Source organism: Ammodytes marinus (genome assembly GCF_949987685.1).
Source record: "Ammodytes marinus genome assembly, chromosome: 10".
In the NCBI taxonomy this organism is placed as follows: domain Eukaryota; kingdom Metazoa; phylum Chordata; class Actinopteri; order Uranoscopiformes; family Ammodytidae; genus Ammodytes; species Ammodytes marinus.
In genome coordinates, this window is record NC_137214.1 from 25,310,287 (window position 1) to 25,337,923 (window position 27,637).

At 38.9% G+C, this 27,637-nt stretch overlaps 1 protein-coding gene across 1 annotated transcript; it reads left to right on the top strand.

The window, feature by feature from the left end:
• Positions 1 to 15,432, top strand: emx3 (empty spiracles homeobox 3). The gene is made up of 3 exons (XM_080035874.1): positions 1 to 871; positions 9,743 to 9,927; positions 13,385 to 15,432. The coding sequence occupies exons 1-3, from the start codon at positions 457 to 459 to the stop codon at positions 13,550 to 13,552; spliced, it is 768 nt and encodes a 255-aa protein (XP_079892000.1). The 5' UTR covers positions 1 to 456; the 3' UTR covers positions 13,553 to 15,432.
• Positions 15,433 to 27,637: the final 12,205 nt, after the last annotated feature.

A 27,637-nucleotide genomic window follows, 5' to 3' on the forward strand; every position in this document is an offset into this window, starting at 1 on the left:
TCCAGACTCCGGCATGCGGCGGCAGGAGGCGTGAGGAGAGAGATACCGTCTGATCAAATCCCAGCTTCTAATCGAAGGATCTGCGCTGCACTTTGACCGGACACTTTTGAAAGGAGTTTGTGATTTTATTGTTAATTATCCTGCACGCGGTATAGTGGAACGAAGAGCTGGCAGAGAGAGAGAGAGAGAGAGAGAGAGAGAGAGAGACGCCGCCCCGGACACAGGTGAGAGGAAACTTCACCAACCTCCAGGTGCAAAGAAAACTCAATAAATCGGGATTTTGTGCACGGCGGCTTTTACGCACAGGAGACTTGTTTGGAGAGTTATGGATCTCCGGGGGAAGCTTGGAATCTGAGCTCCCCGAGTCCCATGTAGGATCTGGACCAACTGGACGCCGAAGTTGTTACTATCTTCATCATCTTTCCCCAGCCCCGCTCAGCTTCCAGGTGCTTTACAATGTTTCAGCACAGCAATAACAAGAAATGCTTCACCATAGAGTCTCTAGTCGGGAAGGAGGCGATCCACCATCACAGAGTTAGCAGCGGTGGCGGCCCGGGGGATCATGAGCCCATCCGGCCCACGGCGCTCAGGTTCCCGGACTCCCTTCACTCCTCAGCCGCCGCCGCCGCCGCCGCAGCTGCTGGAGTGTTTGGCTCGTGCTTCCAGGGAAACGGTGGCAGGACTTTGTACTCGGCCGGGCCCGACATGGTGCTGCAGGAGCCCGGGACTCACACGCAAAGCCACGGCGGTGGGCTCCCGCTGCACCCGCTGCAGATCCCCGCGCAAAGCTTCTTCAGCGCGCAGCACCGGGACGCGCTCAGCTTCTACCCCTGGGTGCTACGGAACCGGTACCTGGGACACCGCTTCCAAGGTGAGACGGGAGGAAGGGGGTTACGCAGTTCTTAGAATCACAAGTTGTGTGTTTTTTTGTTGTTGTATTGGCTAGTGTTCCCCCCCCCCCCCCCAGTAAATGTGTGCATTTTCTGTTAAAAAGTGTTTTATTCTAGCCTATTCTTTATCTTACCGTATTTATGTGCGCCAATACAATCTATCAGAACCAGTAATCAACAACCAGCAACCATAAATAATCTTACAACAACACATTTGTATTAATCTAAACTTGTATTTGTTTTCTTTCTTCACAGATTATTATTATTGTATTATTATTGTACTAAAGGTAATAGCCTACATTCGTATCATTATTACAAATAATAATGTGATGAAGAGTGCAAGTAGTAGCAGTAGAAATTACAGTAGAAATAGTAGACAGCTTTGCAGTTTTTACAGAGTGAATTATGATTTATAATCGATAGTAGGCTATTCATTTATTGGTCTGTTAATTGAGAGTTGTCACGCAGTGTCTGTGGATACAAAAACATATTAATTTGATTTATGGAAGGATATACAATTGTGTTTTCATCTTGGTGTTTATTTATTTATTTTTATTTAGCCTGTGTGTGTGCAGTGCAGTTAGCCTATATTTCTGACATCATATAATCAATACATTAGAAGGTGATTTCTCCTCTCTCTTTGTTTGCTGGCTCGTTTCTCTCTCAGCAGTCGGTTCATCCTGATTTAAGCCTCTATTCCAAGGAGATTCCCATAGATATGACACACACACACACACACACACACACACACACACACACACACACACACACACACACACACACACACACACACACACACACACACACACACACACACACACACACCTCCACTACACATTGAACACATGATTCAGTTTAAACAATAATCATGTTATATAAAGGTTTTATTTAATTATTTCCCATAATAGCCGATTTCGGAAATGCAATGCAATGTTATTTCTTTCTTTCTTTCTTTCTTGCATTTTGACTTCAGATCTCGCAAACCATTAGAAAGTAGCCTACTTATGAAAACAATCTAACTACCTTAAGTAGGCCTATGCACGAAACTAAAAAATATATATATATATTTTACAGAGACGTCGTGACTCGTGAAGTGTTCTTTTTGATGTATAGTTCGCTCTGTGTTTAATGGACGTTTAAAGGAGCTATCGGCTATTGAAAGTAGCCTATAGTTTATGAAGCTGCCGGGAAATAAATAGCATAGGCTACATTTCCATCTGATTATTTTTTTTATCTCTATATAATTTTCAAGAAGTTTGCTCCATCGTGTTATTCAACCTAAACCTTACTTAATCTCATTCTAAACAGCACGACTCAAAACGACAAATATTACTTTTGATTGTAGCCTACAGCCTGGAATGAATTGTAGGCCTATTAACACGTGATTCAAATAGGCCCACGACTAGGCTACTAGGCCTACCACTAGCCAACTTGTACAACAATAATAATCATTATTAATTAACACTTATAATGAGCTAATAATAGCCTACTGTTGGCCTATTCAATACTGAGAGTAGCGTAAAAGAGACGCACATGGGATTTTTACTTAATTTTAACCTTTAATTGAATTAGGAGAAACACCGTAATTATTCTTTTGTGAGATTTTCCTCTTTTACATGACGTGAAACAAAGCTTTGAATAAATCACATTTGCTGTTCAGAGTTAGAAGTGAAAAATGTATCTGATGATCTCACAGGATTGAGAGAGTTGGTTTTCAATGGGATCAAATTGAGGCTTTTTCTCTCCTTTTTCTCATAGCCTACGTTTTTTTGATCAATTAAACCTTTTATTTATTTTTCAGCCTTATGACGCTGTACAGAAAATGCTATATTTATTTTCTGTTAGCCCATCATTCTTCTTCTTCTTCTTATTATTGTTATTATTCCATCATTTCACGCAACATGGAAAAGCGAAACAGCGGTAGTTGTAATGTTGTGAAGTCAGTCCAACTATACCTTTTAAAAGTAGGCTAGATCGGTAAAAGCATTTGGCAAAGTCACATCACTTTTACAGATGAGTAAAATCACAATTATAATATAGGAAAATAAACCTGGTTCTAAACAATTTATCAAGAGTGTTCTCAAAAGAAGACGATCAGGGAAAGGTTTGATCAAATATAGCCTAAACTTTTAAAAATGATAATTATGAAAAAAACACTTCTACCGTGGGATAGTGGGATATTCAATCGGGAAAAATGAATGAAATAATTTTTTTTTTAATACATATACTTTAAGATGTTCACTTGTCATTAAACCTATTTTACATTTACATTCTCATGAAAACAAGACTATATAGCCTATTATTATTTGAATATATTTAAATACCAGTTGAGCTCTGAGATGGTTAAGGAGTAGAAGTCAAACAGGGAGAGGAGTTTCTTTCTTTGGTCAGGTTTTGTGTTTTTCCTGCATAATAAATTATTTTTCTTTACTTCGATGCAGTTCTCTTGAATTTTTATTTGAGTGCATTCATATCCAGTTTCTTTAAAAATCATTTTTCTATAAGATTTTGAACTTAATCTTATTTTTTTTCTCATTCAAAAATGTATCTTAATCTTCGTCCTATACTTTTTAAATTTTAAATTAAAATATTTGAACCATATTTGGCAAACTTTTTTACATCAGATCCGAAGGTCACAAGTCACCATCTGCAGCCAGTGGTGTAAGTATTGTATAATTAAGTAGGCCTAAACATTTGAGGCAATTTTACTTTACTTTTGTTTTTTCTTTCCATGCGTCTAATCTTATACTTCACTACAGTTATCTGACATATTTAGTTGCATTCCAATATTAAATTGTTCAAAGTATCTACAATGTAATTATAAGAAAACAATGTATTGTGAATTAAGGGTTCCAGCCTTTTTAAGAGCTTTGATCATTCTTTAAGTTAGAATCTTTTGAGTGAGGGTTATTTTTTATTTTTTATGTGTTTCATGGTTCTAGGAATATTGAACATACATTAATTAAAATAATTATACGGATATTCAATAAGAATATTTCTCATGCTGCAGTACAATGCAAACCATGTACGTGTGTGTGTGTGTGTGTGTGTGGGTGGGTGTGTGTGTTTGTGTATACACAGCACAGTGATGTCATGAAATAATATCAATACTAATATGCATATTCTTAAAGCTTGTAAATACTTTACTGCATTGTGCCTTTTTATTACCGGAATTATTATTTTATTACCTTATTATACTATTGTCAAAGCCTAAACCAAACAGGGCCACAGGCTCTTTGTTAGATGGTCTGCAGGATCAGCATGCAGTCTGTAAGCAAAATACAAGAAGAATTATGGCTGTATGTCATCCCAGCAGCAGGAGACAAACTGACTGAAATGATAAAATCCAACTCTAACGTTTGGACTAAACTGCACATAACTCTTATATATTTTCTGTTCTCTGCTAAGAGTGCAAAATACTATTGGTAGCAAGAAGGTGTCCCTACTGGGAACAAAAAAAATCTGCTCTGAACAATACGTTGTGTTCAATAACTGTATACTTAACTTTTGAACTGACGCATCCTTCTCCCCCGTGTGAAACTCAGAGATTGAATACATAGCTATTGATTTCCAAAAGTTGAACAATATGTAAATCACATGTATGTTTTTGGCTGCAATACTCCTTTATATAAACCCACAATGTATTAACGCGTCTCTCAACAATTTGAATGTCTCTCAGCGCTGAGCCCACTGGTTCCTGCCAAAGACGTTAATCCTTGAAGACACATCACCAAACTATAGTTTCATGTTGAAAAAGGCTCAGTAATTTACTAAAACAGCTGCTTGCTTCAGATTTCAATCAAACAAAGAATAGGTCATTTGTTGGGGACTATTTTAAGTGGCGGATGAATCCACATTTGGTGTATACGTATAGTGAGTAGTTGTGGCGGACTGAGTCATAATAAACTACAGTGTGTGTATGTGTGAGTTCATGGTGATGAGGGAATATGTCACCCAGTGTAACATGCTTCCTCATTAATGTGTTTAATAGTTTTTGGACAACAATGGAGCTTAATTGCTCAGAGGAAGAAGATGTATCAGGCTGTGATACTCAAGATAAAAGATTGTCTTTGCTGCGGTAGACTCTGCGGTGCGTCAAAGCAGAAACAGTGTAAACAGAGTCGAGTTACCTGCCGCTGCTCCCACACAGGTGATCCCATTAACTCCTTCTCCTGCAGCTCCTTGATTTACTCAGACGCATTTTTATTCATTAGCTGGAAGCATCTGACAGCCTCCACTCACCTCACTGGGGGAGGGGGGGCATCAGAGGAAGGGTGTGGGGGACAATTAGGAATCCTTGAATGGGACACCAGGGAGTTCTCCAAGCAGCTGAGGTTCAAATATTCGTCCAACATGCTACATAGGCAACAGCTCCTTTGAAGGTAGAGTCAGTGATTCTGGATAAAGTGTGTTGTCAATTCACTTTTTGTCAAAATCAGTCAATATCTCCTCATGATCTACCTGTCCGTAATGTGTGTGCGCTGGAAAAAAATCCAGTGTACAATACACAGCCTTTGTAAACGGGCATGTTGTTAGCTACTGTGGGCCCCCTTTGCAAACATACCCTTTGTTTACATACCAGTTCACAGAGCCTATAGGCTGTGTATTATTAACACCAGATTTTTTTTCAGCACACACACAGTACAGGCAGGCAGTGGATCGTGAGGAGATATTCACAGATTTTTACTAAAAGTGATTTAGACAACAAGCGTTCTCCAGAATCACTGACTGCACCTTTAAGTGCAAGGCACCTGTGCTTAGCTGGAGTATCACCCTGAAGGAAAATTAAGTTGTGTCAGAAATCCTTCACTCTGCGTCTCTCTGATTGTTTGTTTTCTCTCAGGTGAAATATTTTCAACTTTCAGGGAGGGAGGTGTCTCCATTTTTCATGTTGTGTTGTGTTGTTATGCCTAGTTGGCTGCAGCCTTGAGCACCGATAAACGTTGTCTGTTGTTAATCAAATCTGGCAACACAGTTAGCAAGGTTAGCTTGTATGCTAATGAGAAGTGTGTGCACTTATAACTGCGTAGGTTAGCTGAAGAGAAGATGGAGAAGAAAGTATGTTGATATTAAATATTCAACTTCTTCACATCATTCAAAGTAAAAGTAGCCTATATAGCAAAACTTCAGACGGGCGAAGCTTCATCCGTCAAACCATCAAATGTTTATTCAGAAAAAAAAATCACTTCAATAATGAACAGTAATTAAAAAAGATTTAATTCCCCCTGTCGAATGACCAAAGATCACTTTTAACTACTGGTAGAATCAGGGAGACATGAATGGCGACTGTGAACTGATGATTTAAATATGGCCGCCTGACAAAAACCCCATGCTTTAAAGTTTTTATTCATTTTTTTTTCACCTCACAGCATCATGTCTTTGTTTGATTCTTTGCCTCTTTTTCTCGTCTTCCCTGTAATTTAACCTCTACGCTGTGATTCATTAAACTCTATGGAGAGAGGTGTGTGTCGATTAGGTATAATGTCACACACACACACACACACACACACACACACACACACACACACACACACACACACACACACACACACACACACACACACACACACACACAGACAAGTCCGGACTTGTAGTCAGTGCCAGGGGAGCCTGATGTGCCATCTGGCCCAACCACCCTTTAATTCCTCCTCTGACAGTGAAAATGTTCTCATGGTTTGTTTTGTTAATGTCACACTGACACAATCATTTAGTCTTGGCTTATTTGCCTCCTCTTCCCCTCTTCACTGACAGTTAAATCTTCTCAGGATTTTCCAGTGGTGGAAATGAAGAACAATTTGAGGCACTTGTACTCCAGTATTTCCACTTTGATACTTTACACTTCTCAGGTAATTTTCGGATGGAGATATTGTACTTTTTACTTCACAGATTTAAATAATTATTATAAAATATAAATCAATGAATACATGTAATAATTAACATTAAGCTTCCCAGCTGCATTACAATGAGCTACAATGATCAGCTGCAACATTAAAGTGATGAGCAAATGAATGCATCAATACATATAATCCAATGTTGATGATAATGGTACCTTTACTAAATTGAGGTCCAGTGTGTAAAGGCAATTGGCAGTTTTGAGTGTAAACTTGGTAGAATATAATATTCATTTGTGTATAATTGCTAAAAAAAATTAAGTGTTTTAAATACCTTATAATGAGGGTTCTATTATATCTACATAGGAGCCATTGCGCTGCCATGTTGCACGGCCATGTTTCGAGCACACATATAGTTGTGTCTTTGCGTGTTATCAAGACAAACAAAAGGGGATTCTCTCATAGAGAAACTTCTCCTGTGAAGGCGTCCATGTTGGAGTCATTCTCTGTGTCGTATTGGAGCTCTGTCAATCCTCTTGCACAGGAACTGATGCGTTTCATGTTCACGTTTCCAATGTTTGTAACAGACAGTAGAAGAAATGGGTCGTTAGCATTAGCAACAGTAGCCACTCCGGCTTGGCAGATAAAGAAAAGGAAAAACGTGCAGATCAACTAGTTTGATTGGCAGGTGACGGTTCACTTGCTTCTGTTTACATTCTTTATTTCTTCTTCTTCTTGCTGTCATCACCGCAGCTGAAGCAGTTTGCCAGTGAAGAGCCCTGTGACAAGAAGTATGCTCTTGTCTTTCTGCAGACCTTTTTGTTTTTGCAGCATTTTGCAATTCATATCTTTAAAACAATATAGATTGATAACTTTGTCATTGACAGATCTGTGAGGTCTTCATCTCTTTACACTGGTTTTGTGCAGCAAAAAAGTAGGAGTGCTTCTTCTCTGACCTTTGACCTCCCTGAACACTAGCTGCCATTGTCACATGAAAGCACCTTCTCACATTATTTGACAATCAACCGAAAAAAATCGACCGTTACATTTGCAAACTGAGCTCCTCTGATCAGTCACGGCTCCTAGCTCTGAGTTTTGCATATGAATATCACTTTATGGACGCTATCGTTGGCTAAAAGGCAGGAGCACGTGTCTGCCTATACTGCACGCCATCATTGTCCCACTCGCACCCCTCGAAAGCCGCCAATCAACCGACTTCTTTGCGTACGGCGTGTCGGGCAGCTGCGACTCCTTTCAGCCGAGCTGCAGCGGTTAGCATTATGTCGTGCATGGATTTGTATGTATGTAAAATATATTGAAACATTTACGTGTTATTTCAATAAACGTTCCGAAAAATAAAAGCCGACGCTCGCTTGTGGGTTTTGGAGCGAAAGTGCCCGACACAAAGAGTAACACAACGTCCATCTTTAACCGACCATTGTCTCGCTCAGATCAGATGGATGTACTGGACCACAAGCCAAGCGTGTCAGACAAACAAATGAGTTTCTGCTTTGCTAACCTCTGCGATAACAAAAAAATCCAATCCCTTAACCACTTAAGTAAAATGAGTTGTACCACCACCTTTCTACAAAGATCTGCAGCCAATATTTTCGTTTGGTTTTTAGCAGGAAATTGTATGTAAATGATGTATTCATGTAGAATAATATTGAGTTGTTTCAAGTGGACTTGAGTAGTTTGAACCACAGCGATGCTATATACAATATATATAGTTGTATTATTTTTCTTTGCCTATCATTTTAAACATAACTATGCTAAATAACTCTAGATGTACAATAAACATTGATTAATAAAATACAATACAATGATCTCCTATTAAATGAAACACAACAGCACAATGTTTTATTACGAGTGAACGTCATTGTTTTAATATATTATTATCTGTTGTACCTAGTCTGCACCAGCTGGGTTATTTGTTCCTTTTATTTTTTCCCTATTCATATGTAGACATAACACATAATATGAAAGACAGTTTAGTCATAGATAGTTTCACACTTTAACTTTGCAGAGACATCAATCCAATGACACATTCAAAGTGCCAGTTGTGTTGATTGTGTTGTGACTCATAAAGTGTTAATATGAACGTAGATGTAAATAACATTCATATTTTCTGTGAATGACACTATTGTTTTCTCTCAGTGAGAATTACAGTCATGGTTTTCAGCAGCAGCAGCAGTGGGACGCTGAGTCAGATTTACGTTTGCGGTTTTGACTGCACATGACTGCCAAACGCAAATATCTACTGCAACAGACACACGGTGATTGATCGGATTAACCATAAATCATAGAGTAGACACACACACACACACACACACACACACACACACACACACACACACACACACACACACACACACACACACACACACACACAATCACACACACACACACACACACACACACCTACACACACTTATCTTCCTTTTTTGTCTTCTTCAAATCAATTTCTGTCAGTGATTGTGTGCTTTAATCTGTCTCTCTGTGAGCTCATTATGAGTTTAGGACCATGCCAGTCAGGACAGTTTTTTAGACAGTGATGACTTTTTGTGTTCTTTCACATCTACATCTTATGATCAACTTTGAGAGAAAAAAAAATCATAAACCAAACAAGATACATCTTGCATTAATTTGACTGAATGCCAACCTGAGGACCTCTTCTGGATACAGCCAATCAAATCTTGCAAACAGCAGTGATGTCAGTGTTGTATCATAGGCTGAGCAGACGCTCTAATGTTCAAGACGGCAGCTACACAACAACAGCCACACACTCTGAACACTTTACTTTGTCCCTTATTCTTTACAGTATCAACTTGCTTTAAACAACTATTAACAATACATTTAAACACCATGTTAAAATGGATTTTGACTACAAAAATGGTGGCCAATTTTAGATTTCAGATAGGATCATAATTTCCACACACACCATGCTTAACTGCAGGCTTGTGTGTGTTCTTCAGCGTGTTGACAGTGTGTGTGTGTGTGTATATGTGTGTTTGTGTTCAGGTGACGACAGCAGTCCGGAGAACCTGCTGCTACATGGTCCTTTCTCCAGGAAACCCAAAAGGATCCGCACGGCATTCTCTCCCTCTCAGCTGCTGCGTCTGGAACGAGCCTTTGAGAAGAATCACTACGTGGTGGGAGCCGAGAGGAAACAGCTGGCCAACACTCTATGTCTGACCGAGACGCAGGTAAGCATCATGGGAAAAGAGGACAGGCAATGTTTTATTACCAGCTTTGTGGCTATACAAATAGTTTAATATGCAGCTAAAATGACTTGTTTTCATAATGACAAGGACCAACAAGTTATTATTAGGTTGAATAACAATAGGTATCTCCTGGAAAATAATGAATATGAATAAATTATTTACTAGAAAAATTAAAGTTAAGTAAATTCTCCCAGAATAGATTATATTAATTAATATTTTTTTTAATCCCAGAAGTACAGTATGGAAATGAATTAATATTTGATCGATCAAAGATTAAAAAAGGTCTAAGAAAAGGCAAAGTAAAAGCAATACAATAAATATGAATAAATGAATGATACATTCCGAGATGCTGACATATTTCATAGGAATTTAACCTGAAAACAGCTTATTTTCTCACACTTGGAAAAAACTAAACTAACAAAAAGCCTTCATATAAATCACCCTAATGTCACTACTAGAGTTTGTGTTCATTTAAAACATCGACCCCACACAGGAATTGAACATACATCTCCAGAGTTAGTGCCTTGCTCAATATTCAACTTTGGGGGACTTCTCCTGACTGGTCTCAGATCAGTTATTAGCCTACATTTCCAGCTAAGTTGTTTTTATTGGCCTCATGGGTGTTTCTCGGTTATATTTCGTCAGGCTGTATTACTGGCTGTGATCCACATCAGAGGAATGGTGGGGGGGATGAGTCGACGGTTAGTCAGCGCCCTCCTCCTTTTTCTTTCAGGAGTGATTGACAGCGTTTGTCATCAGGTCGGCACGGCGATACGAGCCCTGACGCCAGTGAAATGACGTGAATCATTATTTATGAGCTACTTTCACAACAGAGAACAGGAAGCGAGAGAGAGAGAGAGAGAGAGAGAGAGAGAGAGAGAGAGAGAGAGAGAGAGAGAAGGGGAGCGATCCATCAATCAGTGCAGCATCTCTGACATCAGCGGTTATTAATCTGACATAAATTAGAACTTTTGCAATCGTTGCACCTCTATAGACAATAATGATCCAAAGAACTGCTGTTGCTTTCAGGGCTTTCATCCAAAAATCCTTCCCCACAGTTTCGATAAAGACTGCAGCCTGCAATATGTTTCATCAGTGGTGGGAAAGTAATTAGATACATGAATTTACAATGTTGGGAAGCAATAAAAAAATAGACAAAATATACCAATAATCTGAAATAACTCAAAATACAACTAATAATGACAAAAAAAAATAAAAAAATGTAATGATTCATAATGGGCAGATTTGCCCCCTCGTCAAAACAAGCTAAATATTTTTTTTTTAAAGAACTCAAAAGCTGGTGCCAAAATCGCTGACTCCAACTTTAGTGAATGATGAGTAAATGAACAGAAGCTGTCCAGAATAGTTAAAAATAATACAAATTCAGATTTCTTCCTGAAAAAAGGACTGAATAAACAAATTATAAAATGCACGTTTGTTGGAGGACATTATCTAAATGAAATATGACAATGTATTCCAGAAAATTATTATTGAATGAGTGGGTGAATGTATGACAGCTATAGTTACTTACAATATTAAACAGTACATACAACTGATGATCCAATTATGGAATAAAAAGTGTCAAATGAGTCAACGGTATATAAAGTATTTAATACATAAATCAATAAGTAATATTCCATTTACATGAATCTGAGTGGGGCCATTTTGCATTATATGTCCTTTTTCTTAGCAACACCTATTTTTTACTTTTAATTCAGTGCGGTTTTAAATTCAGGACTAGTCCTTGTAATGGAGTATGTTGACAGTGTGGTATCGATACTTTCCCTTCTGTTACTAATGTCCATGTAACAGTGTCTCACTCGTTTACAAGTTTAGATCGTGTCTCTCTCATCTTAAGTGTTGCATTCGACATCATTTTATGAGTATTATTTGCATATTGTCAGAGGAGGCAGCTAAGAGTTATGAGTTTAATTTCTCAGTGCCACTCGTCATCGTTGACATGATAGACAGATTTGTCAGACGTTGGTATCATAATTACACAGCGTCCCGTCTCACACTGCAGATCTGATATTTAAATGTCACCTGAGGGAGACGCTCCGGTGTGGATCCTGTCATCCTGATTTAATGGCCGTTCACTCTGACAGATTGTGCAACCTGAGCTCCCATTCAGCACGTACGCAGGGCCCAGGCCGGACGTGTCTGAACAGTTTTGTATGTCAGCCTCATGTTCTACCAGCATTCAGATATTAAATCATTGAGAAAGCTCTTTCAAATGTATGATTATGACTGCCAGAAGTAAGAAGGAAAAGTGGGAAAACATGTACGTGTCGTAAAATACATGATTGCAAGAAGGGAAAAAGTACTTAAATACATATTTTTGCCGAGTGTCCTGTCTGTCCTTGACAATCAAAAGGGAAGTACCCATCATGCAGAGTGGCTCCTCCTGCACCTTTAGAGACAGTCGGCTTTGGACACTTTTTCTCTATTAAATTAAAAGTTGAATTCAACAGCAAGAAACACATGAAGTGATTTAACAGCACTTCAGTGGGAAAAAAAACAAGACGAAAAATACAAATCTTTTATTAAATATACATACTAATATCTAGTTTAATCCGCAGCATGACAAGGTAATCATTTGAGTGTGTATGTATTCATGTGTAGTAGAAGTACAACGTCTCCAGGATGAAAATACACAAGTAAAGTGTACTCAATTGTAGCAATCGCAGGAGTAACACATGCAGTAGAATTGGTTATAATAGAAAATGTTGCATAAAAAAGGAACATTTCAAATAAAATGATTTATTATTATTAAGGATCTGTGGCCCTTAGGTTTGAAAAGGCCCTGCATTTAAATTGTTATTGAAGAATAAAAGTACAACAGCATTAGCATGAAATTATAATTAAAGTACTAAAAGTAAGAGCATCATTATGCAGAATGGTACAATTCAGAATGATATGTTGTATCACTGGATTATAATAATTTATGCATTATTGTTTTCATCACCCTTATGTTGAAACTGTTAAAGGTGGAGCTTATTTAATTAGTGCATGCAGGCTATAACGCTTCGCAGCTTAAGAATTTCCCCTCTGGGAACAATGCATTTTCTTCTTAATATGTCATAATTATAAATATGACAAAGATTTAGACTGTCTGCCATAGACAGATATCAAAGAAAAAAGTGTATTCCCCTTTTGATTACGAGTTATAGATCCCGGAAGTTAGAAGCAGTGAATAACCTTCCCAGTTTACCACAGTCTTGAACTTGAACTATTGCATTGTGAAAAAAAAAATAACTTCCTCCTCAAAAAATGTTCCTCGCCACAAAATGTTTCCATATAATAGAATGGAAAACTGTGAGGATAATGAAATCTAAATGGCATTTATCTTTCATGCATACAAACCATGAAACCCTATCTCCTATCATCTCCTATTGGTGCGTTTTCCCTGTATGCTGACACGCTGTCTGTTTGTGTGCAGGTGAAGGTGTGGTTTCAGAACCGCAGGACCAAGCACAAGCGCCAGAAGTTGGAGGAAGAGTCTCCTGAAGCTCAGCAGAAGAGGAAGGGCACGCAGCACATCAACCGCTGGAGAGCAGCCACACAGCAGCCGGGAGGGGAGGATGTAGACGTCATCAGCGACGACTAAGACTGCAGACACACACACACACACGCACACACACACACACACACACACACACACACACTCACACACACTCACACAGTCAGACATCTAAGGTGCGTTCAGGTGCCTTTCTCACGTTATGTTTTTACATCAACAGTTAGTTAGACCTCCATTTAAGCAGAGCTTGCGTATCTCTTTTGTAAAAAAGAGCCTTGAATTTCATGGACTAAAAGTTACTTTGAGTAACTTCAGTGTCTGAACGGCAGCCGCAGAGACCAGTCAGGTGGAGGTGTGTCCTGTTCAGGCACGTTTGCCTAAAATGATTCAGCAGGTTCCCCCTCACATCCCCTCAAACCCTCAGCCCCCCTCTCAAATGTATTTACACTTTGATCACATTGTTGTATACAGACCACATTTCTATAAGATGCAATACTCTCTCAAATTGTCCCCCTAAATCTATAAAAAATAAATAAAAATGTAGGCTATGTAAGACATGCCAAGGCTGGAGCTTGATATTTGATCAGACATTTAGACATTCTTTTGTTGCCACACGGATTTATAGATTAACACACAAACATGTGCGCTCCTGAACACACAACACTTACACACATGTCAACAGCTTACCTTCTCCAAGAACTGATGGAAGTCCCTGAAGGCATCACGCAAACAGCAGGAAAACCTTTCCTGTACCTGACAATGAAAAATAAAAAAATAACTCAGAGCAGCCTTCCAGGGCGGACTGAAAAAACTGTAACTTTCTGTTGGAGTTGGACCTATTCAATGCTTCATAGAGGCAAAAAAACTAAACAAAAAAACAAGACAAGAGTCCAAACGTAATCACAGCTGTTGACTGAACACTTGATGGTGGATTTTGGTGCCAAACGAAAAAGCAAGCGTCCTGAAAAAAAAGAGAGAAATAAGGTGAGAAGCTGCTCCTGAACGCTTGAAGGTTCCTAAGCGTCTGTGTGCAACAGACGGCCGCCGGCTCACATGAAATCTGCTCGTCTGAACAACATGTCTGCTTGCTAGAAACCCCCCCTGGATGAAAAACAACTACACTTTCTCCTGTTAGAACATTTTAGAACAGAGTTAGCAGTCACCACAGTGAATCTCTCTTTATATTACACTGCAACAAAACCCAACAATAAAAACTTTCATAATATTGTAGTTGGTTTTCTCTGGGGGAGGGGGGGGGGTTAGTAGTGTGTGCCCTGCTCACAGGCACTGCGGCAGAGCTGAGAATTCACAACATGAGCTAATCCCCGGAACAGTTTGGAGCAGTTTCACTTTGCATTATGCTAGTAGTTTTTTTTTGTTGTCTTTTTGGAAACGAAAAAAGAAAAGTAGGTATTTATGTAAAAATGGATTTGAAAAAAGTATTCTATGCATCTTATGTGTATATAATGATACTGATAATAATGTGTGGAATGTCCTTGTGTGTTTCTTTGTTTTTCTCTCATCCGTTCATCCGTTTGTTTCTTCTTCCTGGAAAGATTTACCTCATCATCTCCTTATGTAGCACTTCTTCTTCTTCTTCTTCTTAGTCAAATCTATTTTTTCATCGTTTTAGGATCGAATGCACTAACTGTAAAACTTGTTTCCTCTCAGAAAGGGGAAAAAAATACAGAAGCTTTGTACTTCCTTTGTTTGGATTTGGAAAAAAATATGAAATAAAATGAAATTAAATCTAACGTTTTGTTTTTTTGTGTTGGAAATTTGCTGATGTTGAGTTAGAAAAGAAAGAGCAGGAGGGATCCCTCTGCTGCGCCTTTCCTCTTCATCTGTCGAAAAGTTGGAACATTTACTGTAAATCACATCCAAAGATAAAGGTGTTGTGATTTTGAATTTACATGACTTTCGAAACAGATTATTGATGTGGACGTTTGTAAACAAAACATTGTTTGGTGAGATATAATTGCTGCCTTATTTCAATATAATTAAATGTAAATGTTTTTATTGCTTTTTTCTCATTGATATTTTGACAGGACAACAGAGTATATGTTACAACAGTTCATAACTTTCCATTAATAAATATGTTCCTGCTTTGTCACCAATTTTATTTTTAAACAAACAAACAAAACAGCAGTGTCCCTAAGACTGATACATTGCTATTTTTAAATTTGAAATAATTCTTCTTGTAGTCTAATTCAGTTTGTTGTATAGGGTGAATACAGGCATCTTGGGACACTTTCCGAAAATATATGCTTTCGTCATTTTGAATTCACTGAACTGTTTTTCTACATTAAAGGCCTAATTACCAAATTCAGACAGTTGGACAAAGCCAAACAAACTGCACCGCAGTATTTTTTAAATACAATAATTGTATTTATTTTATAAATTGTTAATTAATATTTATTAATTGTATTTATCTAAATAAATAATTTATTAATTTAAATAATAATTGTATTACAATTAAACACAAACATATTCGATTGGGGTAAGGAGGAGCAGTGTGTGTGGAGCGTGTTTGTTACACAATAAAAAGGTCGCAGAGCTGTAAATCCACCGCGGGTTGAAGCTGCTCCTCGCCCCGGTGTCCCGTTCTGTTCCTGCCGCTGCTGACTGCGGCCTCTAACCGCTGCTCGCTCTCTCTCTCTCTCTCTCTGTCCCTCTATGTCTCTCTCTCTGTCTCTCTCTCTCTGTGTCTTTCTCTCTCTCTCTCTCTCTCTCTCTCTCTTTCTCTCTCTCTTCTCTGAGTTCTTGGCTCAGTAACAGAGATATGTATGTATTTTCCAAATATTTTCCCTCTGTCTAAATTTCAGGCACCGGAGGAAAATGACGGTTGTTTAAATTAACGGACAGTGAAGTATCCTACAGCCTATTTGCTGAGGTAGGCCCAACTTCTCTCTCTCTCTCTCCTGATGATCGGAGTGGAAATATCGCCGACTTTTGATTATTAGTGTGTCTGCAGTGCAAAGCGAATTGCTTTTCTCCATATCATTGGCGTGGATAAATATAATGAAGAATACAAATCTCTAATAAATTATAAGAAAATTAGAAGATTATGTTTTGGCTACGTAGGCCTACCTCTTTAATATAGGCCTATTGTTTTAGTAAAACATAAATGGAAATTGTGTGTATTATTATTGTTAGGCTATTAGCCTGCATTGTAAATTATGCGAACGCTGGGAGAATTCACACTTATTCTAACGAAAACGAATTATGTTATAATTGTTTAGGCACCTAACTAGTTCCACAGCAACTTCGGTCAACCGCCATGTATTATTCAAAAGTTATCCCAGCCGGCATGTGCCGAAGTCAAAGTTCCATGGGATTTAAAAAGCCTAATGCCAGTAAATGTTTCAAATGTAATGCGCGATAGATGTGAAAAGGTTAACACGATTGAAGATTTGTAGGCCTACAGTGAATCAACATGAAGCCTTTGATCATAGGCTACTTATTATTTTATTACTTATTCTACTTGATCATAAGTCGATCAAAAGACCACTTAAAAATATAATTGTATAAAAGAGTTGAAAACAAAAAACATATACTTATTGTAGGCATAATAATAATAATAATAATAATAATAATAATAATAATAATAATAATAATAATAAAATAAAATAATAATAATAATTCATATTTTTGTATAATTGACTATTATGTTCTTACATTTTTTTTAAATAAAAATGATATAGAAATCTGACAAAAATGTATAGTATTTGACATACTGGAGTGTAAGCTCTGCAATATGGCACCATTGTACCATTTTATGGATCCTCCATATAACATAGACAGTGACAGCAGAGACAAAACAAGCTCAGAAAAACACAAAAACAAGAAAGAAAGATAAAAAGATAGCTGTATCACAACTTATAAAGGTAACCCTGCTTTGATAATCAGTTATAGCGCTATAGCCTATCATTCATATGAGGACTTGTAGGCTGATGCATGAAGTTTATCCACCAGACTGTTTCTTTGCATTTACCTCAAACTAAACAATTACAAAGGATGGTTTGTTGGAGCAAAGTGACGGTCACCATCTTGGCTCTTTAATTAGTAGCCAAACATTACAGTACAACTCACTGAGAGAGACTCATTGTGTCTCTCTAAAACAGGGAACTGCAATGAAGGCGAATTGTTTAGTGTATTTTACTGTTCTTAGTAATTAGCAATTACGTGACGATGGTGAACTTCAGCTGGAATAAACCTAACAGGAAGTCTTGGTGGTTTGCTTTGATCTGAAGATGGCGACAGGATAATTGTTTTGTTGGCTAACAGACAAGCATATTAACACCATGATCTCAATGGTTAAAATGTGAAGCAATTGTTACAATGAGCTATAACTTGTGGTTTCAATTCCGGACATATGCACCAGACAGGATAGGTTGTGGTAAACGTACACATCTTCAGCATGCAACATGAATGGAGAAATATCCAGAATATAGACTTTCAAACTTTCAAATGTTGCAAATCTCATGCTATATATCGTCCAACTATAAAATCACATTGCAACTTTTCAAAAATATTTAACGTTGTGAAGCGTTGTGAAATTCAACTTTTCTGCTTTAATAATGAGTGTGTATGGGATGGAATGTCTAGAGTTAGAGTGGGTGAAATAAGAACTGGAGGGGAGAGCTCAAACAAATAAACAATAATCATTTCCCTCTTACAAATTTCACTCTCACATCAACAGCTGCATAGAAAGAAAACCACAGACACAACAAAGTAGGAAAGTAGGTTTATGAAATACAATAATTTGTGTAAACTGAGTGCTTACAGAAATATCATGAAGCAGTGTCCTCCCCCTCCAGTCGCTGCTACCTGCCTGTATGTTGGTGGCGTTGCCATGGAAATGTTTCAATATTCACAATGAGAGGCAGACATGAAATAACAGATGGTGGGAGGCATGTAGGTGCATGACTGAAATAAACAAATTATCACTTCTTTGTATCTCTTCAGAGAAAACCAAATTTTGAAAACCCCACAAAATTGACTGGTGAGTGCATGTGAATGACGGTGGTTATGATGGTCATGAAGATACATTATTAAACCACCATACACAGAGAAAAACGAAAACATATCGAATTATTTTTTCCATATAGATTCAAAGTGAAGATGTTTCTCCAGGGAATCCGCTGAATGGATGTGGGGTGTTGATCAAAGAGAACAAAGAGAGCATCAATACAACAAGGTTCCAGATATCTCTTTAATAGTTCAAACCGTAGGAACAGAACATTGTGAGTGGGAGTGTTTGTAAGTGATATACTATTTGCTCTGTTTTTGTACAGTAGCCGGGCTCCCATCCTAATGTGGCTTAATTGTTGTCCAAATTCTCAGATTGTATTTGGAACAAGTATAATCCTTTCATTGTGTCCACTCAAACTGAATATTCACATAAAAACAGGTTATAGGACATTTATCGATTAACATTTTCTTGTGAAACATCTCTCAGAATTAATTCAAGGTTTGATCTACATGTGGAATGAAGCCGTAAAGATTAAGTGCTGACTTTCAGTATAAGGGGTGAACTGGCAGAGGTGGAAAAAGTAACAATACTGGTGGCACTGGGCAGATACAATAGTTTTAAACTTCAACAGACACCCGCCTTCAAGTGAATTAACGTGTGTCAATTGAGCGATTCCAGACCTTCTGTACAAATGAAATGTATTACGATGGTCTGGTAGAACCAGGCTACCTAGAAGCCTGCCTGAATTTTTCTTAATGTGCCTCTCTCACCCGACGTCATGGCTCCAACCTGCTTGACCCCCGGCGCTCTACCACTCGGGATTGTGCCTGCACAGTTGTGACGCCTGTCTCATCCATATTCCAAATGTCGGCACCATCAAAGTGGTTCTTCTCTATTGCCTCCCCCAGGCGACTGAAGAAGACCCCGACATTTGCCCTATTGAAGGAGGTGGCCCTTGAAAGGCTTGTTGCCTGTGGACTCCGAATGGATAGTCCGGGGTTCCGCTTCAGAAATGTGCTGAACCAGTCAGGCCCCGCCATCAGCTTCTCTTCCCAGGTTTTAGGATGCTTTATTTCGAAATTCACTGCAAGTTGATGAGCAAACTTTCTGACCTAAGCAAAAGCATAACAGGGAGTCTGAGTGAGAAGACACATTTTTGTTGATTGTCTAAATTCACATGTTGGTATTTATTAAACATTAAATTGAGTTTGCATGAAAGGTCCAATACGAATTAAGAGGTCTTGACTCTTGCCTATCCCTATTCTCAACTATCACGCTTACTTCACGTGGAGTTAGACCAATTACATATATATCAGCTGCCTGGCTAATATATTCTGCTAATAACTCCTCCTGCTCCCTGATGAAGACTCTGTTCGGACTGATGTATCCTCCCTGTGGAAGGTCCCGCGATCCCTGGGCTGGTCTTTAAGTTATTTGAACTTCTGCCAATATCTATGGAGGGTAACATGGCAGATACCATGCTTTCTTGCCACTGCCCTGACAGATGTTCCATTTTGAACCTCCTCTGCTGCTCTTTTTAGTACCTTGGCATCCACTCCACGATTATTTTTTCCTCACCCATGTTCTAGGCATTCTGTAGAATTATTAAAATCAACACTTTGAAAAAATGTGTTACAACCTACCCCGCCACTGTCATGCATGTTTAGCTAGCTGTATTAGCATGGTGCTTTAACTTTAGCAAGGGAGAGATACACTATTCTTTACTAGAGAAACTATAGTTTGACCTGATATAACTCAGACAACTTTATCTACAACGGTAAAAGTACTAGAAAAAAATTAAGTTACTTTCTTACCTCAGAATTTGAATCTCTCCCGTAGGTCTGGGAAAAATGGCACCAACGACTGGAACATTTCCATGTGTGATCATAGAGGAATTCTGAGGAGACACATCAGATGGCTCATTTCTGATCCCTGATTGGTTGAACTGGTGGTGTTACAACTCTACCCGTGTTACTTCCATACCCGGGGCCTGTTTCAGGTAGCTGGTTTTGAGGCAACCCGGAGTTTGTTCGCTCTGAGTTGGTGGAAACTCTGGGTTTTCCGTTTCAGGTAGCAGGTTCAGTGCAACCGAGAGTCAGTTACTGCGGCAACATACGCCGTGGGTCTAACCTGCTCGGTAGGTGGTTAGACCTACCCGAGTTTGTTTTCACTTTACGCTGCAGCTCCGACTGAAGAAAGAGTGTCACTGTCACACGCGTCCCTGTACAGTTTGAAGCAAAATCACTCTATAGAAATCTCCATCGGGATGTTTTTATCATTTCCTGATGATTTTACGTTTGACCAATCATTTATCTGATCAGTAGCCTTGTTCTCAGCCCTCGGTCCGTTCATATAGGCGGCCACCTTACACATCGTGACATGCTCTACGTTCAGATTAATAAACCTATTTGTATTGTATGTTTTTTAACGTCTGTGTCACTGAACAGATTTATGTCAGGTGGATTCATGTAACGCTGCGGCTGCACGCGATCGTTAGGCTACAGTTCACTTCTGCGATCCTAAAGTCACAGACGAGCCTCGTTAAATAGCCTAATATGAATATAAAAATGATATAATAATGTAAACTGTGATCACTTGAGGAAAATGGATCTGGTAATAAATCAATCAGGCTCTTCAATGGAAACTGTCACCTAATGTGTCTTGACGTTATGTCTTTCACTCCCCATTTAAAAGAAGCGACAGTCTGTTCTGTTTGCTGCACAGTAGGCTATTAGACTAGGCTATAGCTTGCCAACATATTATACAGCAAATATAAAACACTGTCAGCAGCAATGCTGTGCCGCGCCAGCTTTATTACTTTACAGCTGATATGCGTAACTTTTTAAAATAGGCTATACGGAAGCGAAATGATTCTCTTGACAAAAAATGTTTGCTCTGTTTTTTTTTCTGAATTGCCGAGGAGATTAGATCAGAGTTATGAGACAATATCCCGTTAATTCTTCTCCATAGGCTACCATAAACTCATTCGTTAATATTTCTAACTCTAGTGGGAGGAGTGGAGATTTCTTTTTTTCTTTTTTGAGAAGTGGAGAAGTGGGAGGATCAATCATTTGTTTCTTCTGTTTCCATGGTGAATCATGTTATCAGCGATCCATTGACGATGGCTTTTATGCACACGCTCCACCCAGAGTGAACACGCTCAGAGTTGATAAACCCAACGCTGATCCACTGTTCTGAAACCGAAAACCCAGAGTTGCTTATCAACCCTGCGCTCTGAGTTTACCAACTCAGAGCGCAGGGTTAAACCCAGAGTATGTAAAACCAGCTACCTGAAACAGGCCCCCGGTCTCCCCCCTCTGTTTACACACCAGTTTACCGAAACCCAGGCTTTGTATTGACACACACACAGGATGGACAGGTAGCTGATCTTGAGCAGATATTCACTCATTTTGACAAAAAGTGATTTCACTGACTCCACCTTTAAGTGCAGATGCAACTAGTGCAAACGGGCCAGACCTCTGAGTTTACTGTGTATGTCTGCAAGAAGACCGGACACAACGCTTGTTGTTACACCAATAAAACCTGCCTATGAGCTCTTTGTTCAGTCATGTCATGAGAGACACACAATGAAAACAAACAGCATGTACCAGCTATGTCTACTACTTTGCAACTTGTTTTCATGTGGAATGTGTTGTCAGATTGATGAAGCTGTTTTCTTAATTCGCTTGTGTTTTGTTTAAAGATGTTTTCTTAAGTTGAAAAATAACAACGTTGAACTCAACATATTTCTTTCATCGACATGACAAGTGAACTGCTGCCAACAACCTCTGACTCTGACGCACCAGAAAGAGACAAGCAAAGCCAATTTCAACGTCAGGGAAAATTGTGGATTCTGCACTTTTTCTCATCTCATTCTGTAGATTGACCATTGGTATTGTTTTCCTTTATTGTTGAACCGTGCTGAAGTTTCTTTCACACTTGTTGATGTCGTAGCCCTCCAGTCAGTTGGGTGCTTCAATTAGCTTCAATCATAAATCCCCTCTGTGTTGAATCAGAGGGGCAGAGCAGCTTCATGACGTTAATGAAAGTATTTATCCTAAGGAGGCAATTTAACCCAGCCACTCATTCTCAAACCCCTAATCAACCCAATCAACTTAATTGCTGAGAAATAAAAGCAATTAACTTTCGAGGCTGTCTTTACCCGCCATGTTGTTGCTTTAAAGCTACAGCTCAGCACGATGCTCGCTGCTACGACTTTTGGGCAACACAGCCAATACTGATAAAGTAATCGTTAATGATGTACATTTGTCTAAATCCTTCTACAACACCTGTCCGTCTGTCCATGAATAAACAAGGACAACAACAGAGAGTTTATAGGCTAATGTGTGTGTGTGTTTACAAGCGGTTCAGTATTTGCATGCTCGTGCGTGTGTGACTAGTTATCCGTGACAATAACTCATAAAAGTATAGCTCTGATGGTAGGGAAAGTTTGGGGTGTGTGTGTGAAATAGAAGAAGAAAAGCTGAGGTGGTAGGAGCTTGGCAGAGGGAATTTCCACCCGTCCACACACACACACACACACACACACACACACACACACACGCACACACGCACACGCACACGCACACACACACGCACACACACACACACACGCACGCACACACAGGTTTACATATTTAACTTTTGTATTTACATATAATCGACTTGAATTAATTCCCTAGACACTAAACATAACACAAACCATAAGCAGCATTTGCCTAAACTCAACCAACAACAACACTGGCCCAAACATCATCTTTTTACAAATGACAAAGGCTGACCCCAATCGACTGGTCGTAAGACACAGACACATTGCACATTACAAGCGCAAGGTTTAAGTCCCAAACTGTGTCTTTGTTCAACGAAAAATCAACCCATTGAGATCAGCATCTTGATGCGGCATTATTCTGTTCATTCTGGATACATCTTCTGATTATCTTCTCCATCGATTGATTGATTGTTCACTTTGAGCCCAAATTGACGCCTTCACATTGTTGTTTTTTGTCCAAGCAACAGTCCAAAGCCTCAGGTTGGTTAAAAAATCTATTATAGGAACCTTCACTTGCAGTGCTACTCAGCACCTGTTAAGTATCGGACTGACACAATACTATTATCTCAACTAAGGTGTTACACAGCAGTTATGCTACTTCCTTTTTAGACAACTGGAAAAAGACATCAATGTCAATCTTACAAACAGCAGCACATGTAGCAGCAACTGCCACAAAATGGATAGGAATGGAGCGTCCGTAAAAGTCAATGATTCATGTCCAATCAATTATCACGCAGCATTTATTTGACACACGTTCACTGCTCCACCTTACAAACTGTCAGGTAAACTCCTCCATTTATTAAAAGGCGGATGATTAATGCCGTTACCTAACGCGCTGTAGACTTCATGTCAGGGAAACTCTGCACGCCAAATGATGTAGTCGCCAATAAAACGAAGGCTTGACCCCGCAGAATGTAAACGACCATGTTGTCATGGATGGTGATATATTTGCATAAAACACCTAATTTGAACTGAAACGGTTTGACTCTCTCTAGGAACTCCACCAGTGTGCCAAAGGGCCTAACTGGCTCAAACATCCCCACACCTTGATAAGTAGCGCCAGTAAAAAAAAAAAAAAACGCCTAGCCCCTACCATTGCCATGAAAACAGTGGGGCTTGATTTACGACCGCCATAGACGTACTAATGACGGGGTTTTCGGTACTGAGCTGCGTTTATAGACTGGAAGAGCAGGGTTGGGGATGTTTCATAGACGCTGCTCCCAGATCCTAGCATCAACCTCTAGACGATGGGGAGCTGATCCTGAGTCAGTGCCCGGAGGCGAGCTCACCTGGACGGGCTGCTGTGATTGGCTGAGAGGAGTCGGATGGGGAAAATGATAGGCTGCCTCCAGCTGCGTAGCTTGAGCAGTGAAATATTTATATATTTTTTTATGAATCACCGAAAGAGCTCTAATTAAGTGTAATGACGGCTGGGGAATTGTGCTGTGATTGTGCAGAACAATGATTGGGATAATTACACTTAATCATAGAGTAGCCTAAATAACGTTATAGTTTGACGTTAAAGGCCACGCTCGCTGTTATTTAGATCGCTGGTTCATTTCCCCCGTTGGTTCGTCGGCTTCGTGGCACTTTGCTGTTCTAAGACGCGATGGGCAAATAAATCATTTCATGTTTTCACACTCTCTGTGATTATGGAAGCCCATTTCTGCCAAGAACATAAGAGGGTAATAAATGTCAGGCATGATAGAAACTACTTTATCATTGACAAGACTTTAACTTGAGATAGGCCTACTCAGTCAAAAAGTTTTAGAAAGGTAGACATGTTAACATTTAAGCTCATTACATAGGTTTGATGAATTGTATTTCACTTTTTCATGCATGACTTTTGATCTTTTTTATTTGTCACCTTGGAGTTTTAGTGAATTAGGCTTCTGTACATTGAGACAGCACACTTTTTATAGATCTTTTTAAACACAACTTTGTCCAGCTTTCTTGTGTTCCTTTAGTTTAGAGCAAATCAATGTCTGCGCATGACTCAGTGTTACAAGCACATCCGTCAATTAGCCAGAAGTAAATTTCACCTTCTCTGATTGTTTTCTTTCTTCCTATTGTCCTAAATAATCCTAAAATTAAGAAAACAATGAGAACTTTGTGTGAAAAGTGCATGCTTTATGTTTGTATTTTGAACAAGTTTCCCGTCAGACGGCATTCATACAGGTCATGATTGTTTGGTTTGTAAGTTTATTATGATTTTTAACAAATGTAGTTATAAATAAATGCCCTAACCTTTTGTTTAAATGAATTGTGCTTGTAGTTAGAGAAAGGAAGAAGTTGACCACCAACCATGATATATTGAACAAATTAAGTTGAGTCTTTTGAAGGCACTTCTAAGTTTAATTGTAAGTATTTATTTACAAGCAACAAGCAAAGTTTGGTTTTGTAAGTTAATGGTTCAAGACATAGGAAGCAAGCTCCTCTGAAGAGCTGGGAAAGGTGCAAATGTTTTCATTTTTGTGATCCGAAAAAAAAAAGAATTTCAAATGATCCACACATTACTTCATCGCAGAATAATTATTTCTGTGACTTGAGAGAAGCATCTATTTTCTGGTGATTATGAAATAATACCCTTTGATTTCTGATAGTGGAGAAGGTGTGTTTTCATCTAACGATCAGGAAGAGACAGTTTGGGTTAATGTTGCAAGTGCAGGAAGCAATTAAGAAGCACAACGTGTCGTGTCGAGATCACACAATACTTGCTGTGTGATCACGAACAAGTAAAATAAATATAGCTGTGATGTTTTGTAGGCTTCTGTAAAAAGATTAAAGTATAGAAATTGAACTATCAGTGATTACACCTTCTAATGAATTACCTTATTCTTAATACAAATATGATGAGTCTCGTCTGTACATCCCACACAAACAGACAGACATCTTTCATAAATATTTCCTCCCGCAGGACAATGTGACTCAACCTGTGGTACAGGTGAGCAGCAGTCAGAGGGATAACACACAAAAACACCAATTATAAAAATGTTTGGAATACAAACAGCCTCCCATCACACATGCTGCTAAGACAGACCGTCACTTTCCAGTCAGTAACTGGCGGCTATCAAATGTCCCCGAGCTCATCTGTCACCAACCAGCACCTGCTCACAAAACGGCTGAGCTGTGGTAAAGAAGATGTCATGTCTCACCTCTGAGAACAAATAAAGTTGAGACATAGGGGGAAAAATAGCAGATTGAGACATCATGTCTGAACCCAGCAGCACTGACAACTGAACAATTTTATATGATCGTTAAGGCGAGACACTGCAGGTGAGGGCAACATTTTTTTTACTCATAGATATCATCATGATACGTTGCCAGTTGATTATTTACATTAAAACATTTATTTTTGTACCACAACATTTTCAGAGAATAAATATGCAAATGTGGCAATATCTAACTAATGATGTGTACATTTACATGCTCTTTTAAAAACTACAAATCTAGGTGTTGGATAAAGCCAGAGCTAAAATCTTTATTTCATTTTTTACAACATATTTGTGGAATGTTTTATTAGAACCTGCCTTTTGCCTGCAGGGCCTCAAACCAATCAACTGTGGACTATTGTGGACATGCAATCAAGAAAAGTACATTCATGAGAAGAGCAGCAGGTAGGCACTGGTAGGCAGCAGTCTGACTTAAATAGAACTCAAGACTGTCGATTTGAGAACATTAGAAAGGTTCATTTAAAAGCCTGGTCGGACCAGCGTTGATAGCTGGTCAGATTATGGACAGAAATCAGTTGAAATAGCTGCAATCAGTAGATTCACTTACTGAGGGGGTGGTCAGTCCAAGGTCAACTTTGGTAAACTGATGCCTAGAATCGTGCCATTGACAAACTGTGACCCATCCTGATACAGTTGACCTTTGAGTGAATGTAGCGCTGGAGAATCTAAAATAGAGGAAGCTATCAGATTAGCTTTTTCGTACAATCCAATGTTATACTGTATAACTCTGCTCTGTTGGAGTATACACTGCTCCACCAAAGAGAAACAGGAGTAGGCCTACATGACACAGATGAGTGTGGTAGCAGCTGCAGTAGTTTGCTAGCTAGCCCCACAAGAAGTTGGTAAGTATTTGAAAAAGCCTCAAGCATATCTCAGCAATCGAATTATGCTGTCACTTTCTGGTCTGACTACTGTAGCAGGAACACTAAATATTTCTGAAGACCATTGAAACATCACTGAGAGAACAAACAGAAATAAAAAAATCAAGACTAAAGAGACATTCTATTTTGTCAAGCAAATTCAGAAGATTGTAAAATAAACATGATTTTTTTTCTTTTCTGTCTCACTCTGGAGAAAAAGACATATCTTTGCCAAAGGATTTTGGCGTAGTAATTATAAAGACAGCCAAGGAGGAAGTAAGTAAAGTCCCAAAAGGGATGAGAGAGAGGCAGATGGATAACAAAACTACAGAACTGAAACAAGAATGGCGAATGATAGCACCTTGCACACATGTAGGACCTTTGTGAACTGATTATGTTTGTGGTTTTGGAGGACTTTTGGTTGGGTGCTTTATTTTGATTGTTTTAGGGTGAATTTCACCAAGATGGTTTAAAGATCTTTAATAGGTTTCTTATGAAAAGAAGAAGGAGTAAAAGTAAATGTTTTTGCCGTATCCTACTTCGGGCCCCCAAAAA

Excerpts from the sequence above, each read along its gene's own strand:
- emx3 (XM_080035874.1), top strand. The coding sequence starts at position 457 with ATGTTTCAGCACAGCAATAACAAGAAATGCTTCACCATAGAGTCTCTA. Across the intron at positions 872-9,742 it reads CCTGGGACACCGCTTCCAAG|GTGACGACAGCAGTCCGGAG; the intron begins GTGAGACGGGAG and ends GTTTGTGTTCAG. Across the intron at positions 9,928-13,384 it reads TATGTCTGACCGAGACGCAG|GTGAAGGTGTGGTTTCAGAA; the intron begins GTAAGCATCATG and ends GTTTGTGTGCAG.